At 34.8% G+C, this 16,462-nt stretch overlaps 4 protein-coding genes across 6 annotated transcripts; 2 read left to right on the plus strand and 2 right to left on the minus strand.

Annotated features, from left to right (window-relative positions):
• Positions 1–113: 113 nt before the first annotated feature.
• On the minus strand, positions 114–1,393 carry LOC141901681 (protein C19orf12-like). The gene is made up of 3 exons (XM_074789096.1): positions 1,313–1,393; positions 741–919; positions 114–602 (listed from the first exon to the last, which is right to left on the minus strand). Exons 2-3 carry the CDS (start codon positions 898–900, stop codon positions 343–345), a joined length of 420 nt encoding a protein of 139 aa, XP_074645197.1. The 5' UTR covers positions 901–919; positions 1,313–1,393; the 3' UTR covers positions 114–342.
• A 102-nt stretch (positions 1,394–1,495) lies between these two features.
• On the plus strand, positions 1,496–6,665 carry LOC141901676 (tumor protein p53-inducible nuclear protein 1-like). 3 transcript variants are annotated; one of them, XM_074789089.1, is made up of 4 exons: positions 1,520–1,619; positions 1,699–1,771; positions 2,179–2,311; positions 3,545–6,665. In XM_074789089.1, exons 3-4 carry the CDS (start codon positions 2,188–2,190, stop codon positions 4,036–4,038), a joined length of 618 nt encoding a protein of 205 aa, XP_074645190.1. In that variant the 5' UTR covers positions 1,520–1,619; positions 1,699–1,771; positions 2,179–2,187; the 3' UTR covers positions 4,039–6,665. The 3 variants fall into 3 exon arrangements, with proteins under 3 accessions (XP_074645189.1, XP_074645191.1, XP_074645190.1); XM_074789088.1 differs by lacking the exon at positions 1,699–1,771 and having other exon boundaries at positions 1,496–1,619; XM_074789090.1 differs by lacking the exon at positions 1,699–1,771 and having other exon boundaries at positions 1,496–1,619; positions 3,644–6,665.
• A 321-nt stretch (positions 6,666–6,986) lies between these two features.
• On the minus strand, positions 6,987–9,025 carry LOC141901666 (uncharacterized protein F13E9.13, mitochondrial-like). The gene is made up of 6 exons (XM_074789071.1): positions 8,871–9,025; positions 8,684–8,766; positions 8,387–8,573; positions 8,161–8,311; positions 7,731–7,858; positions 6,987–7,209 (listed from the first exon to the last, which is right to left on the minus strand). Exons 1-6 carry the CDS (start codon positions 8,950–8,952, stop codon positions 6,998–7,000), a joined length of 843 nt encoding a protein of 280 aa, XP_074645172.1. The 5' UTR covers positions 8,953–9,025; the 3' UTR covers positions 6,987–6,997.
• Positions 9,026–10,238: 1,213 nt separating this feature from the next.
• On the plus strand, positions 10,239–15,219 carry LOC141901175 (G1/S-specific cyclin-E-like). Its single transcript, XM_074788282.1, has 9 exons — positions 10,239–10,252; positions 10,379–10,487; positions 10,599–10,643; positions 13,043–13,366; positions 13,663–13,905; positions 14,006–14,155; positions 14,249–14,360; positions 14,445–14,602; positions 14,681–15,219. Exons 1-9 carry the CDS (start codon positions 10,239–10,241, stop codon positions 14,798–14,800), a joined length of 1,275 nt encoding a protein of 424 aa, XP_074644383.1. The 3' UTR covers positions 14,801–15,219.
• The last annotated feature ends 1,243 nt before the right edge of the window (positions 15,220–16,462 follow it).

Below are 16,462 nucleotides of genomic sequence, written 5' to 3' on the forward strand. Positions count from 1 at the left end.
TTCAAAAAGGATAATTATTTCTATAGTTAATTTTTTGACTATATCTGCTAACTTACATGTTTCAAACGCTTACTTATACATGTAGAAATAATTGACTTGATCACATCAATGGATACACTATGACTGGATTTTATTCTAAAAGTGTCTAATATAGATATACATAGTACATGTTGCCCCACTTGTGATAGACATTACAATATCATAATAGATGTAGTAAAAATATCATTTTACAAGCAATTAGGATTGCAACTGTTATATGTATGAAACGCACAAAATCATACAATGTATGAATGCTTTGCATAGGTAATCACATGAGCTCAGGAACATATCAATATCTTCCTTTTAATCTAAAATTTCCATTTTCATTGCTCCACTCACATATTTGATAACAACATCAATAAGTTCTTTTTTGATAAGAACATCGGCATTGATTAATGCAGCCAGCATTACTACATCTGTATAGTGTAGTTTATTGACAATGATTCGCGCATTATCATAAAGTTCACGTTTTTTGTCGGGTTCCATTTCCCAAAGTATTTGACTTAGAGGTTTGAATTTGCCATTTGCCATATAAGCTGCTGTACATCCACCAAATGCACCTCCTAAAATAAGAGAATTGATAAAAAGAAAGTTCAGGACTCAAGTTTGGTTCTAGTTTTTGAAAATGATCTAAAATTGGTCCTAGCCCCTACCAGGCCTGGGTGGCCTGACTCATGCTATATGAGTTGTTCAGTACTAACCTATAGCTAATCCAGGAGGACCAAGGAGTACTCCTCCGATTGCTGTACTCAATCCTGCTATTAATCCACCTTTAACACTTTCCTTTACATTAACTCGCAGATTTGCTTCATCTGACAATGTTCCGAGGAGCTTCAATAAGTCTTCTACATCCACTGGCATCGTATGGATTCGGAAAGTCCTAAGAGAAAACGAAAGTTGTGTGCGTTAACAAGCTGGAGCTGTTGACAGCAGAGGGCGAGCAAGTCACCTGGTCACTGGGGCTAGCCAGAAGTATAGTCCAGGGTACTGGGGTTGGTAAATGATACTGGCTTTAAAATGTGAGACATGCCCATTAGCAAGTGGCGCTGGGAAAACAGGAAGCGCGTTTTTTCAATCAATCATCGCATATTGAATTTTATCGCACTTTTTGACACCTCCTCATCCAGTCGTGTCGTCAATGAGTCATCACACCACCTGGATGAGTGGATTCTATTACATAACACACACAATACAGCACGTACATACTCCAGGCACTCGTCGGTTGAGATGAATGAATAAAACGATAAGAAAGACTATAGAAACTACTTAATACCTGTGGCACGCGTCCACTTCCGTACGCCAACTACTCAAATTACTTCCGGGTTGGTATAAAGGCCACGTGTCATGCGCAGTTTTGTTTACATCACGTGACATCCAGCATTCCAAATATGGCAACTGATTAGATATGCCGTCCAATGAGCTAGCGCTATTATCAATGACGTCAGTGTATGTTTTGTTTGGGAAATTGCATCCAGCAGAACAAGAATCCGTCAGAAAAGCATCTATTTTTCTTCGAATTTACAAAATCTAGAACTTTTTACAGCAACATATTTGAATCTGTGCATTCAGATTTATCTCAGGTATTGTATGCATATCTATTTATAAAGAAATATGCGCTAGATTGTTCGAAAATAGACGTTTCATTGGTTATGTTTATAGTCATTCCGATGTCAACAACAACCAGCTGACCGAGCTGTCAAAATCGCTAGGATATAGATTTAGGTTTTTGAAGGTATTACGTTGGAAAATAAGTCGATTTCACTGAAGTATTCATTTAATTTACCAAATGATGATGTAATGTAATAAATTTGATATGCTCATGGGTTTTTATAACCCAACTGAAACAGATTGTCAGACAATGTTTTTGTTATGCTTTGTTTGGGTTGTTGAGGCTCCAAAAGGGACGCGAACTTTACAAAATAGGCTAACACTTTATCCTGCATCATCATCCTCGGATGGGATGAGGTTATAGAACTTCATATAGCGACCGAGCAATAAGTGAACTAGACTCTAAACCTTGAATTGACCTTAGGTTTTATTAAGTAGCTTATAAAACATGGTTCGAACATTCATTCCTTTAATTACCTCAGTCTAGGGATCGGCTGGCTAATCCGAACATTTCACAACTTTATTCCCCAGGCAGCAATAATGTTGAGCGGAATTGCCAACTGGGTTTTTGGAGCTTCTGAAGATGGGACCGAAAATGCTGTTAATGAGATCAATCTCAAAACGACTGTCGTTGATGACGAATGGACCTTGGTTGATAAAGAAAGTGAGTATCTAAATTATTCATTATCTTAGTTAGAAACCTACAGTTGTTAATGATAATTAAATCATTTTTTTAGAAATAAGATAAAAGGGTTTCCAGATATTGACATATTAATCTATCAAATAATACCAAAAAAATCTGTAAGGAAGACATGGCCTAAAGCCCATGAATCTAACTTGATAGCAGTTAGCCTTCTGAACACTTTCATCAAGTTGTGTGTGGTATGTTAGTTATGGTGACCCTGTAAATTTTCTGTGCTCTAGAATTGAAATTTTGGTTTAATATTCAATAATAGCTTTGTTAGAGCGTTAGAATTGCTTACTGGCCTTTATTAATGGACCTGGATGAACTTGCCATGACCTGTGAAGACTATCAATGACCCAAAATATTTTAATAAGTAATGAATTGATGATTTTGTATTTGTCATTAATAAAGGTTCATGTGCATTTTATCTATGCCTAACAAAGCTACACTATAAAGCCTGTTAAAACCTTTAAAACCTATCCCGCCTGTTGTTTCTGTGTTTCACATGTCTTAAGTCTTATTAATGCTTGTTTCTGACTTTTGTTTGTTTTAGTTCAATATTTGCACCCATTTCATTTTCATAATTTGAATATATTGTGTGTCTTCCTATTATGTTTGTGGTGGAGTTTTACACTGTATTTATATGTGTGTGGTAGAAGTATCATTCATGTTTTAAGGTATATAGGTCTCTCTTGGTTTTCTCTCAATATCCAATTCTGTTCCTATTCTACAACCTTAATTTCATAAATAATTCATAAGGTTTCAAAATCTCTATGCCAACTGGGGTTACAGGAAAGATCGCATGATTATAAATAATCTCCTGTAATTCAGTTGAAGGACACAGGCCTAGGCTATAGCCGCGACAATCACACAAGAGCATTTTTGACCCGAGCTAAATTTTTCCCATGCCAGGGAGCCAACTGTGCACACTGGTGCCAAATGGACCCTTGTTTGTTTGGCATGAGCCTGATCAAAAACGTTGGAACACACTCTCTAGGTACGGGCCATGTTTGGTCCGGGGAAATTCAACTCCGTGTGATTGAGGCTCTTAGATAGGCCTGAATTCATAGGTTAGAAAATATTCATGCCAACATTACTGAGGTTGCAGGAAAGATAGCATGATCTCCTGTCAGTCAGTTGAAGAATATGAACTATTTAACCAAGCAACATGAGTCCAAAGTTAGATAATGGGTGTAATAACATTTCTTTCAGATTGTATAGATTGTAACGATACTTCTCCTACACACAGTGTTCACTCCAACAATAGTGAGGACAGTTGGTTGGTAACTCCTCCCGCTTGTTTTACTGCAGGGCAGCAAAAACTTGAAACGAGCTCCATGGAAAATTTACTCATAGAACATCCTAGTATGTCAGTGTATCATACGCGAGGCCGGCCGGGAAGCGCCGGTCTCGAAGAGTCTTCCTCAACCAGCAGTAACGATGCTGATGAAGCTGGTCCGAGTCGTCGCGCAGTAGTTACAGCTCCTCACCACCGTCCTAGAGCTTTAGCTCATAGCGCCGCCGGGTTACTGACGCAGCAACTAAATAAACCTATGCAACGCGCCACTCAGAAGATCGCCAAACGAAATATGAGCAAAAACAAGCTGAATCGCGTGAACAAAGTCCACGACTATCATCTTCGCTCAGGAAACAATTTACGTCGCAAGCAACACTTCGTCAACCAGCCTAACAAGAGGAAGTGCTAGAAATTACTGATTTTAGTCTGATTTTAAATTCAACGTTTTGTTGCTTTGTATTTGGTGTTTGTTTTAATTCTACCGTGATAACTTTAAAAAAAATAATACTAGCATCGCTCGGAGTTTTTATGATATTACTTTCCATAAAATGTAAAGCCCTGTTACAATACGCATAGCCTACGTTACATAAGAGTTTATTGAGTACGCAATATTTTCAACCAAAATAAAACGAAATAATTTTTTGTTCGGTGAAAAAAAATGTATTGAAATGAATTGCCCAACTACCTCAGGGATGTGGACATCCTTAAAACTTCGTTTTTACATTTGAAATAGCTGTTGTAAAAATATTAAAGCAAATATTTTATTGAAACCTTACATCGTAAGTGATTAACCCGGTTGGCAAAATTCCGAGTTAAATGAACAAACCTCAGAAATCAGTTTTAAAGGTTCAATAAGACACAGTCCTATCTTAGTGCCATGTAAATCATTTGCATAATCTCTGAGTGTGATATATTACCATCAGTTTATCATCAATGAAATACGTGTCAAACAACGGTGCCGTCATCATGCAGCAATATTTAATAACAGGAAAAATAGGGTGAAAAAAAAATTGTGTATGTAAATTGTATAGATTTATGCCTTTGTTAGAATTCCATGTTGCAATATTAAATTATGTATATCAAATGATTATATACATGAAAAAAAATTAGTATTTCTTCCTATCGAAGACTGCTTGTTAATTAATATTTATAATAATTAATCGATTATCACTTTCATACAATAATCATACATTCAAGTTAATTGTTAATTATCAATGGGTAGATTATATGAATAGACCATGGGTGTTTATTATCAGGACTGATATATATGTGTAATCAAGGGAATGTATAATTAATGGATATTGCAAGCAAGCCACCATGTGCATTTTTTGTCATAAAATTGACAAGAAACATCGAATTGTTAATATCTGTGAGTGAATGGATCTTGAAGAATGATGTGATAATGTTGGCTTGATATAACTTTTGGGTTGAAAAGTTGATTTTCAAAATGTGATCAAAAATGATTTTAGGATTAGTTTAGGATGAATTTAGGATTATATAATTGATTCTGGTGGTAGTGGTTTTGTTTGTCTGATTATAATTGATGTCAAATCAAATATCATTTGTGATTTTTCATTTTTATAGCATTCCCAGGCCCGTAGAAGGCTCCTGTAGAAAGTTAGCGCTGGATACTATTTCACAGTGAATAGTATTATTATAAGAATGTCTTGCTGGAAGGGGCAACAAAATGTTTAAACCTAGTTAGTGTCTGCAGGTTATGGGTAACACAATGCTTTTAATGGTTTTTTTTAGTTGATCACATTTTCAAATTCAGCTTCTATACAATTTTCCAATGATCTCAACGCTAGAAACTGCTGCAGTTATACTGAAATATATCAGTACACGCAGTTTTTAGTGGTAAATCAATTTCTAAATTCCATGGCAACTTTCAATCTAAATGCACAGATGCGTGCCTCAAAAACGTGTAACGGTACAACTACGTGAAATACCCTGGATATATTCACACAATAACTGAACTGAACTATTACACGAGTCTCAAAAACACTGGAATATATGTGGTTTGTAAAATAGTCAACAGCGCACATGATACCAGCAAAATCCAGATATTGACCGAGCGAGGAATATTTTGACCTGTGATATAAATGAAATGATGGATAAGTAAGATAAGTAAGATCTCCATCACGCAGGGTTTGGACCTGTATAGTTCTCTAGTCAATCTGTCTACGTGAAATCTGAATTAAAGAATGTTACATCTATAAACATCTCCGCAAGGCAGCAATTAGCTTATATTGTGTGTATATAGGAACAATCGTTCACTGTATGCGACCATTGTATGTGTTGTTTTATGTGACATTACTATCTGAAAGATAAAAGGCAGCCATTTTCCATCATAAGAAGTGTGTGAAACGCTATCAGTAATTCATGTCATGTGAAAAATGTAACATCAAAAAACACACTAACCATACTGAGATTATCATCTTAAAATCAACATCACTGATATTCAAATTTCAGTCGAACCATATAACATACTAGCTCGTTAACATCTGTTCAGTCAAAAGCAGATCCGATACTCTAGTTTTTCATGCCATTAGCTGATATCACTTTCATTTTTGGATTGGTGGAAACATGTTAATACATGTAACAAGATCACTGGTTGATGTTATCTTACCAGTATAAAATATGCACTGAATATGAATGATGGATCCAGACTTTTAAAAAGTGTTTAAATGTTTTGTGTAAGTGAGAGATTGATCACAGTCTGAGAATTTAAACTAGTTTTGATATTTTTGTTGTATGTGAAGTGATATTATATAAGTATAGCCTCGTATTAAACTGTGTTGTAAACTATTTCATTAATCAAATAACATGTTCCACACCTTGGTCTCTTAGTATAATCATTAATATTATACATAATATAACCTGAATGTACATTACATTCATTTGTTATAAATACACTGAATTATGGTTGGTTCATATGTATTTGAATTGTACCCAGTAGTTTAAGAAAGCAAGGGGTTGATAAGATCTAAAATAATGAGTGAATCAGTAGAAGAGAATGTTTGTATGTTACAAAAAAGGTGCAACAGAATAAATGGTTCTCTTGAACTCAAGACATTGGTTTTTCTTTAAGAACTTCTTTGGGTCGAAGCATCAAATAGGAATTGCCATCGAAGAATAAGCCTTTACATCTGTGAAATCCTCGGCCCGGTTTTATAGATTGGTACCATCTTTAACCCAGGGGTTAACTCGATTAAAAATGAAATGTGTTAACTCCCATGATAAAGATAATACCAGTCTATAAAACCAGCCCCTGCATACTACTTGACTAACCTGAGGCAACGTGAAAGAATGAGAAGCAAAATCAATCATTATTCTTATAAGTTTATTCTTACCACATTAGCAGAATGTCAACTAATCTCAGTAGTATTTGATGATCTTAATTTTCTAACTTTATCCATGAACTTATTCACTCTAACGCTATCTACTGGATTTAGCCAATTTCCATTTTCCTTGAAATGAGATCCAACTATAAGTCCATGAGCTTTGCTGTATAGTTCTATATTGTCCGAAGTGACGCCAGAACCGATCAATACCGGTAAATTACATTCATTTCTTGCATCTGAAAACAAACCATGATATTATTTAATCGCGCTGTTATTCACTGATCCAGTGCAATTGATCCCAGTAATTAGCCCCTAAAAAGATTACACTTGTTTATTGAGTTGGTTATCCAGGGATTTCAATTACAGTTGAACTTTGTTAATTCTGTATAAGATGAAACCAATTTCTTACAATAATTTGCGGTATGTCCCAGCTAACATATCAATCCAGATTTGGATAATGCAAAACCCGTTTAATACGAACATTTGTTCACTTTTGCCCACAAGATTTGAGGTTCCTCTCTTATTGCAAAAAAGTTCAAGGATTTTCCCTTTTCCTAACTGCATTTGTTTCGAATGTGAAGAGCAGTGACTTCTATCTGATATAATGCAACAATAATAGCGAGGGTGTATAATTACATCCAAAACATCGGGTGATGGATGTCACTGACATTGAGGTAAATATAATGTATTGCCCTTGAAACACAGTATTTCACATAAATGTTCCATACTTTTAAGGGGTTAATAGAGAATATCTCACCTGTAAATTCATTGACATCAGTTACTGCACCAGTTGAAGTTCCTGTTAAAATCACTCCATCGCTTAGAAAGAATTCAGCAGCTTTTACTGTTTCAGTGATGCTTACATCAGAAGTTATAGCATGAGAACTAAAGCAGAAATTACCAAGTCGATCAAGTCATGATATCAATTAAATGCTGACATAAGACAGTTAAATGCTCATGGTTCCCACAGTGTACCGGGAAATTGGGAATTGTAAAATAATATTTCCCCGTTTGGAAATATTTGGGAGATTTACAGTTTTTCCTTTTATCCTCTTATTTGGGAAAAGTATTTCCCAATTCATGTAGCATAGTTCAATTGCTTTCCCTAGGGCAACTTTGGAACAACTAGAGGGATTTTGAATTCATTGTGGGAACCATGTGTCTAATGTAAAGTTTAACAGTTTTACCTGTGTTTCTTTTTAACATCTGTGAACACGTGAATGTGTTCAGCTCCAATTTGTCGACGATATCGTAAAACTTCAGCAGCGCATGAATTCATTAACCCTTCATCAGCGACATGCGCGAAAACAAAACCCTCAGCGCGAATGTAATCTAACCCTGAAACGTGAAAAATGATTGCTCAATAATTCTAACATTAAATGATACATCTGAATACAGTTATAAATTATCTACCTGCAGCTAATGCCACTGCCAAAGCTTGATGATTTGCTCCCGCTAAAATCTGTATTCCTAGAGGAATATTGGGACACTGGTCACGGATTTTACAGCAAACAGCAGTCATGGAAGCAACTATTTCAGGTCCAACTTGAGATGTATGTTGATATGGTATGTCATGCATGTTTTCAATTAAAATACTATCCTGCAAATAAAAGTGATCAAAAGATTTATTTAAAATATGCCCCAGACTCAGAACACTCATGGAGGTCAGTCACACAGAAAACTAAACTTAAGAACCTTATTCTAATTTACCACATTAGCAGATTTATATATTTCAACATCTTTCAGTGCCCGTTCTATTATCGCATCCATCTTATGTGTACATTTAGGTGTTCCTGTAAGTCAAAATATCAATAAAATAAATTTAAATTGAATTGATGACCCGCGATCTTCACAAAAATTTGCTAAAACATAGCTTTTTATGACATGACAGTTTTACCTGGTAGTGCATCTACGTGAACCATGCCGATAACATTAAAAAGGGTTCTGCCAAATAATGTTTTAAACCGATTTAAAGCCATTTTGTGGATATTAGTGGAGAATTTTGCACAAGTTTGTAGATTTTTAAATGCGGAAGTAAACCGGAAACGGAAATGGTGGATTCAACTCTGAACTCAAAATCGACCAATCATAAAGCAGGAATCTAATAACAAGTATGGCGTCCATTCCCACCGCCCTCACATAAAACTTACCGCTTCAACATTACATTTTTCAGTGTCAGACTTATCGCAAATCCTAAAAGATAGTGAATATATTTTTTTCAAGTTGATTTCTTGCGATTGTTATAACTTGTGATGTAAATGAAAATCAATTACGTTAGAAATAGTTCAAAAAACAATTCATGCAGACGCTTTTTCTTATGTTCGAAAAATGATTAAATTGCCGCTTCGTAAATAATTGAATTAAGTATGAAAAAATGAAAATCATATCAGTTTTAAGCTAAAAACCATTAGAGGTTTGATAGTTATACATTTCTCTAAAATGAAAATAAGTTTTCATGGGCTATGAATCCAGCATTTCATAGTTGAAAAAACTTCCTTTGTCCGAAATTGACGCGAAAAAGCCGCCAAACTAATTGAATTTCGTACTTGAAATAATTCACTACTACTATTAGAATTAATTTCAAATATAGGCAAAACTGTAAAAGAAATATGATTCAAAGCCTTGATACATTTATTTTTAACTTTTAACACTTTTTATATGTTATTAAGTCTTAGGAAAAATTGCGCGAAATATCGGCGCGATGCGCGGACGCGATGCGTATTCGTTCTATTGGCGGGCCCCATTCTGATGTTCGCTGAGCTCGAAGGCGGTTGCAGGTTGGTAGTTCTTCTTCTTGATTATCTTCCATCACATGCGATCTTTGACAATTTTGTTAGGTTGATAACATATAACAAGGATTTAAGAATGGTTGTAAATAACTTGTAGCTTATTAATGGGTTGTTTTATTCGGGAAAGTCGATGAACATTTGATGATGATCACTCGCGGTAGTTAGTCTGTTCACCCTTCTTTTTCTGGTTCTTTGGTTTCTGTATTTTATGATCATGATTGAATTCCGATATCGTTAGAATGGTGATATAGGGCTATGCTTTAAGATATTTATTAGTTATTTTGGAAATTAATAACTTGAAATAAAGTAGTTTCTCATTCTTTGACTTGTTAGAAAGCATGGTCCAAGGCTCACACCACCACCCACCCAGCTGATGCCATGCATCCACCAGCCAGGAATTCTTCAAATTTTGTCAACTAATCAATGTCTTTATATCATTCTAGGTTTATGATCATTTTGAAATTGTGATTTATATGATGCCTAGAAAAAGGTAGGTTTTTCCATATGGATACTTCTCATACGATACTTAAGCTTTTAAAAGAAAAAAGGCATTACCATCATGATTTTCCATTCTCATGGACTGCATCAACAACCATGTTTATACCTCTCATTTCAGTATCCGTATCCAGAGTCAGAAATCGTCTAGTTCGTCTCTGAAGTCTTCAAATTCTGCTAATATCAAGGCAGTACCAATAATCCTCAACCGAAAGAGAAAAGCTGAAGAGGTACATTCATTTATGATTCCGTTTGCAAATTTTTTAACCTCAAAGAAACTCCATCCTAGATATTTTGGTGATTGATAGTAATGATAATGATTATATTGATTATTTTTACAGGATCCGGAAGGCATGTCACTGGAAAAAAGAAGGCATTTGAGTGAGGTAAGGAAACTCATTAATTTCTTCTAAGATTTTGGCTACACTACACCTGGTTTAACAAGAGAGATTTGTCATTTGATTTGTTAAGGTTAACTTTGGTTTTGCATATCAAATCTTGACTGTGTCTTGTAAGTTAAACTCTACCGTAAGAGGCGGGCTCGTTGATAGGTGATAATGAGCTCAGGAGTAAAAACCTCAGGATTATCGATTGACAAATTACTCTTATTTAGGCGTTTAAAGAACCTTTTCTTATCTAAGTCCGTGTTGAGCAAAGATCTGACTTAGAAAAAGTTTAGTTCATTTTGATAAGTCATTCATACCTGGTAGTTAATGAGTTGTGATGCTTAAGTGCTAATCGATTCACTAAGCGTTTTAAGATTTTATTAAAATATCGGAATTTGCACTGAAAAAAATGTTGGAATTAGCGCTATATTTGTTAGATACCAGTATGTCAGAAAATATCGCTGTCGAGTTGACATCTACCTGAAGATCAGCTGATGAGTTAAAAGGATGGTGACCTATAAAATGTGTTTCTATGGGTGTCCCGGGACCGGGTTGTCTATTGTATGACTGGCTGTTCTATAGAGTTGCTATGTATTGCTCGGAATAAATCTTCCATGAGGCACGAATTACCCTGGCGTGTTTCTATAGGAATGTGTTTTGATCGGTGGGCTTGAATTCATGAAAACTGGTTTTCTTTCGAGTGAACCCTTGGTAACTTTAATGATATATAGATTCACAATGGTCGTTTTGTTTATAGAGTATAAATATACCAGTGTAGTCTTGGTTTAACCCTGACGCCTGCCTGGAATGTTTCTGGCTGTCTAAAAATAGATAATCCAGACATCTGCACTTCGCAACATGTGTTAAGGTGAAAATGTATCTTAATTTGGAAATATCAGCCATACTTATATTTATACCAATTACAAGATATCAGATGTTTATAAATTCATCTCTCGGTCAACTCCCTGAGAGATGAATTTGATTAGACTCATATCTTCTCCCATCATATGTCATATTTCACATATAATCAGTTATAGTGGCTCGTGCTGTGTGCCTATATAATATTTAGTGCTAATTGTTTTCTGTGAAGTACATTTCTTCAGATACCTTCAATTGATATTATAAAAGTACAGGAATTATTAATACGGGGCATGGCACGCGTCTACATGTGGCACGCGTTTCGGCAGATGTTTTGATTGTTTGTCGTCGTTTTCATGTTAATGCTTCATTATGACTCGGAAAGAAAAGGCGCTTTTCACCGCAATTTTTGTCGGTTATTGTATTTTTATGGAGAGCGCGGACGTGTGCCAAAATGATTGCATTTCAAATTCATATAGCACAATAGCTTCTTAATGTGCTGGAATGACTAGATTCTATAGATGGAGATATTGTTCAAGGGTCATATAGGCAGCTGCAGTCAACTCAGAATCTGAAAATCACCTGGTATTATCAAAGATTGTGCTGGTTCATCTGGCTTCATTCAGTTTGCCATCTGCTTCCACATGCCTATACACAATATTAATAGTTAGATGCCATTTTTAGAGACTCGATGATTGGAATCCCTCATCTTCCTTATTTTCAGTCAGTTTTGTTTGGTTTGTTTAATTACTGATAGTTTGAGATCAGTCATTGTGTCTCTAGATACATAATTAACTCTAACTAACTGTCTGCCACTTAGCTGGCTAATTGACTGAGAAATTAAATACTTGGCTTGCGATACTAATTACCATTTCATCATCACCATCTTAGTGGCTATTGAGTTTTCAAATCATGATGACTGAAAAGGTTTTTTCTCAATGCATAATTAGTTTGTAAGAAGAATAGTTTAATCTGGATAGAAATGTTAAAGGTAGTAATCTGTAGGATTTGGGCATAATTGTTTGTAGTTTGTGAAGTGTAAATGAGACATGTTAAACTAGGTCAGTGTATGAATGGGCATTGGGCTTGATGAGTCGTCTATGTACTCACTGCCCAGTCTATTGTTTGGTGATGTAATCAGTTGGTCAGGGTTCTTGTAGAGTGTTATTATAGGTTAATACCAGGTGCTCAATGTGTTATAGCCTTAACTTTAAACAGAGGAATTAACACACATAAATCTTGCTTGTAACATGGATGTTTGTGATGGTGAAGTCATTGTAAGTTAAGAATTGTGTTTAAATGATTAAATATTTGGTTTCCTCACTTAATCAATGCGTTGTCTATGAGAATTTTGAATATAGCTGTTAACCAAACCAATTCAGTTTTGAGGTGTGGATGCCGATTTGAAATTTGAATTTTAAGAAGGAAATTCTCATGAACGATTGAATGATGTTTATATGGTATATAAATGGGTGAAACTCTGTTTAGAAATGAGTGTATGATGAAGAAAAGTTTTCAATGAAGTTTTTTTCTCATTTCAGAATCAATGGGTCCCCATATCCGTTGACACATCTGTTTATGGAGGTGCAATAAAACCTAGCCGACCGGTACCGGTAGATATGGTCGTGAGTCAGAAATTACCCATCGATGAATTTGCTTCACAGTTTCGATTTTCGGACTACTTCACAACACCGTCTCATCTACGACCGTGTCCGCTGCCTCGACTTGACTGGGCTGATTCTAAGGAGGTTTGGCAAGTGATGCTGAAAAAAGATGAACTATACATTCGTAATCCACAAATGTTGGATGATCATCCACAGTTACAAATGAAAATGAGGACTATTCTCTTAGATTGGTTGGTTGAGGTTAGTTTTTCTATTAAACATAATTGACATAATTGGTTTCTGTCTATCTTTATGTTAGAGAAAAACTCTCAGTAGAAAGATTGATCTTAATGTTTCAACACAATTGCTACACATCATCTTCATAACTGAAGATACGAAAATGCCCGTAGCAATAAAGTTAATACATAAGGCATTAAGATAACTTAAATACTGTTATGCTTTCGATGATCAGTTTTTCTCTAATAAATAGACATTAATTCTTGATAATGTGCGATGTTTTGTAGATGCTAAATTGTTTGTTTTATTGTGTATGACAGGTCTGTGAAGTGTATCGATTAACGAGAGACACTTATTATCTGGCTGTCGATTTCATCGATCGTTATTTATCGGCTGCTAAAAACGTTGGCAAAGAAAAACTGCAACTGTTAGGCATTTCGGCCTTATTCATCTCATCGAAAACCGAGGAAATTTATCCACCGAAATTGGCGGATTTTGCTTACGTAACAGATGGCGCTTGTTCTGAAGAGGAAATATTGGCTATGGAATTAATTATGTTGAAGGTAAATATAGTGATCATTACTGATTTTCTCGTCTTAACCACTATAATAATCATATCTGCTTTGAGCGATAAAAGGTAACATTCTCTTATGCTTATTTCAGACTCTGAAGTGGGATCTGTGTCCTATGACATCAATTCAATGGATGAATCTGTTCCTGCAGTTGATGAATACAGAGGAAGAAGATATGGAAACCGATAATGGCTTACTGTTACCTCAGTATTCCTCACATTTTTACGTTCAATTAGCTAGGGTAAGAATCAGAGTTAGTGAAATCATTCCACATATACTGAAGCTTTTGAATCATACGTTTTAAAAGTGATTTTGTAAATTTTATTTATTTCAGTTATTGGATCTAGTAACATTGGATGCCGAATCATTACAATTTACATATGGTGTGTTAGCTGCCTCAGCATTTTGTCATTTGATATCCGAACAAGTCGCTATGTCTGTATCTGGTAGGTACTTGTCGAATTCTCTCACTCTCCTTATCACATTATATTTCTATATGATGGAAAAATTAATGAATTTTGTCATTATAGGTTTTAAATGGATTGATTTGGCTCCATGCGTTGAATGGATGTTACCTTATGCGTTAACTGTGGAAGAGCTGGGACATGTCGAGATGAAATATTACAGTAATGTCAGTCCAGAAATGGCTCATTTCATACAAACACATGTGATTGAGTTAGGAATACTAGTAAGTATTGACTACTGGTTAGGTCGTTTCATTATCTGTATTGGCGGCAATCTTTAACATTTGAATTTGTCTTTGCAGGAAAGTGTAAAGAATAAGAAATTTGAATTGACATCATCGCGAGCTAGTCCTGATGTTGATATGCAGCAGGATACCGGGTTACTGACTCCACCACAGAGTAGCAAAAAATGTGATGGCTGAATCCATTCTTCGATGAAAATAAGTTGTGTTTGTGTTAGCTGCTGAGACTGTGATCAAATATAAGAAATTGATGATGATCCATTTAATGGATTATTTGCAGAGAGAAATGCTTGTCAGCATTTTGATTAAGGATGCAACTATGATTCTAGTTATTTTGAATGAAAATATGCAGTTTGAAAGTTTCACTTGAATTTGCAATTGTTCACAATCTTTAGTTTATCATATTGTATCTTCATCTGTGATGCATGTTTCTACCATAGTTGCATTTATTTTTAGTTATGGTTGTGTATTCATAATCAAATCAAGAGATACCACAATTGTCTCTTGATTACGTGCAGCATTTTGACGGGCATTTCAATTGTTTTAAGGAGAAATAAATCACAGGTCAATATGTTTCTGTTAGCTCGAGATCTGGTGAAAAGGTGCCATTTTAAAAACCATGTGTATGTGCTCAATTACTGTTAAACATCAAACTTCAAGGATATGTTTCCTTTGGATTCATTTGTGTAGAATCTGCTAGTTATTGTATTGCTCAAATATGTACGCTCTGAAGTGAGAGTTTCTCTTGGCAGGGTCATATGTATAGTTGGTTAAATAAGTTAACCATATCTGGGAGAATAATATTTAAGCTAGCATTTTGATTTATTTCATTTTTAGATGCAAATCAACCGCTTTTATCTATTGAAACTTGGCATTGCTTTTTATTACACTCCGATTATTTAAGTACTGAATTCAGTCTCTAAATTTCTGTAGATGAAGAATGAACTATTTATTTTGCATGCACAGCTTAGGTTTTAGATAAATTTTGTTCGATTGTAATTAATACTGAATTATTTAAACATTTTATAGAATCACAGGAAGTACTACAGTGGAACCTTGTTGCAATGCACTTCCGGGGATCTGTCTGTTCGTTATAACCAAGTATGGTTATATCAAGTATGAAGAAACTGTCCTGTTTGGAATGAAATTTTAGGTTTAAAATAACTGATAAATTGTTATATCTGAGGTCGTCGAAACGAGGTCCACTGTATTCATCTTTTGTGAACTTCATTCAATATTGATTGTCTTAACAGATTGATTTTGTTTTAGCCTAGTTTTTTTTCTTTATTTATTGATTATTAATTGATGAGTGATTGTAATTTAAACTGATGAATTGCACTTGGTGAGTTAAATCTCAGGTTTATGAATGAGTTGATTGAAAAAACGAAATGATTTCAATGTGCAATTAATTATGAAACGATAGCTTAGAAATAGGTCTTTCACATTCGGCTGTAAAGGGTTGCTGTATGTTTGGAGAGCAGTTTTAATGATAGATTTTAAAGAGCATTTGATGGAGAAAATTGTCAACATGACTGATTGATATGCATTATGTTCAATGCAAATTGCCTTACTTCATGAAATTTCAGTACTGTTCCAGTATCGTAAAAAAGTATGAAATATGTATTTTTCTAAAGCAATAACTTGAGGATATATTATGTACAGAAATATATTTTATAATGGTTTGTAAAAATGCATGTGTACAGTTAACAGAATATGTGTATAATAAATGATTTTTATATATTATTCAGTTTCATATTATTCATTTAGTTTCTGCCGGAAGATATGTTAAAAATCATGCTCCTTAAACCTCCTGGATAATTCTTAGTACATGTATTCCGAACG

The sequence above is a fragment of the Tubulanus polymorphus genome, chromosome 3 (assembly GCF_964204645.1).
Source record: "Tubulanus polymorphus chromosome 3, tnTubPoly1.2, whole genome shotgun sequence".
NCBI lineage: Eukaryota > Metazoa > Nemertea > Palaeonemertea > Tubulaniformes > Tubulanidae > Tubulanus > Tubulanus polymorphus.

Coding starts and splice junctions, on each gene's coding strand:
- LOC141901681 (XM_074789096.1), bottom strand. CDS start 900: ATGCCAGTGGATGTAGAAGACTTATTGAAGCTCCTCGGAACATTGTCA. Junction 603..740: donor TCCTCCTGGATTAGCTATAG/GTTAGTACTGAA, acceptor CTCTTATTTTAG/GAGGTGCATTTGGTGGATGT.
- LOC141901666 (XM_074789071.1), bottom strand. CDS start 8,952: ATGGCTTTAAATCGGTTTAAAACATTATTTGGCAGAACCCTTTTTAAT. Junction 8,312..8,386: donor GGCAGTGGCATTAGCTGCAG/GTAGATAATTTA, acceptor TTCACGTTTCAG/GGTTAGATTACATTCGCGCT. Junction 7,859..8,160: donor GATGTTAAAAAGAAACACAG/GTAAAACTGTTA, acceptor TTTCTGCTTTAG/TTCTCATGCTATAACTTCTG.
- LOC141901676 (XM_074789088.1), top strand. CDS start 2,188: ATGTTGAGCGGAATTGCCAACTGGGTTTTTGGAGCTTCTGAAGATGGG. Junction 2,312..3,544: donor GACCTTGGTTGATAAAGAAA/GTGAGTATCTAA, acceptor CATTTCTTTCAG/ATTGTATAGATTGTAACGAT.
- LOC141901175 (XM_074788282.1), top strand. Junction 10,644..13,042: donor AAAGAAGGCATTTGAGTGAG/GTAAGGAAACTC, acceptor TTCTCATTTCAG/AATCAATGGGTCCCCATATC. Junction 14,603..14,680: donor TGATTGAGTTAGGAATACTA/GTAAGTATTGAC, acceptor TTGTCTTTGCAG/GAAAGTGTAAAGAATAAGAA.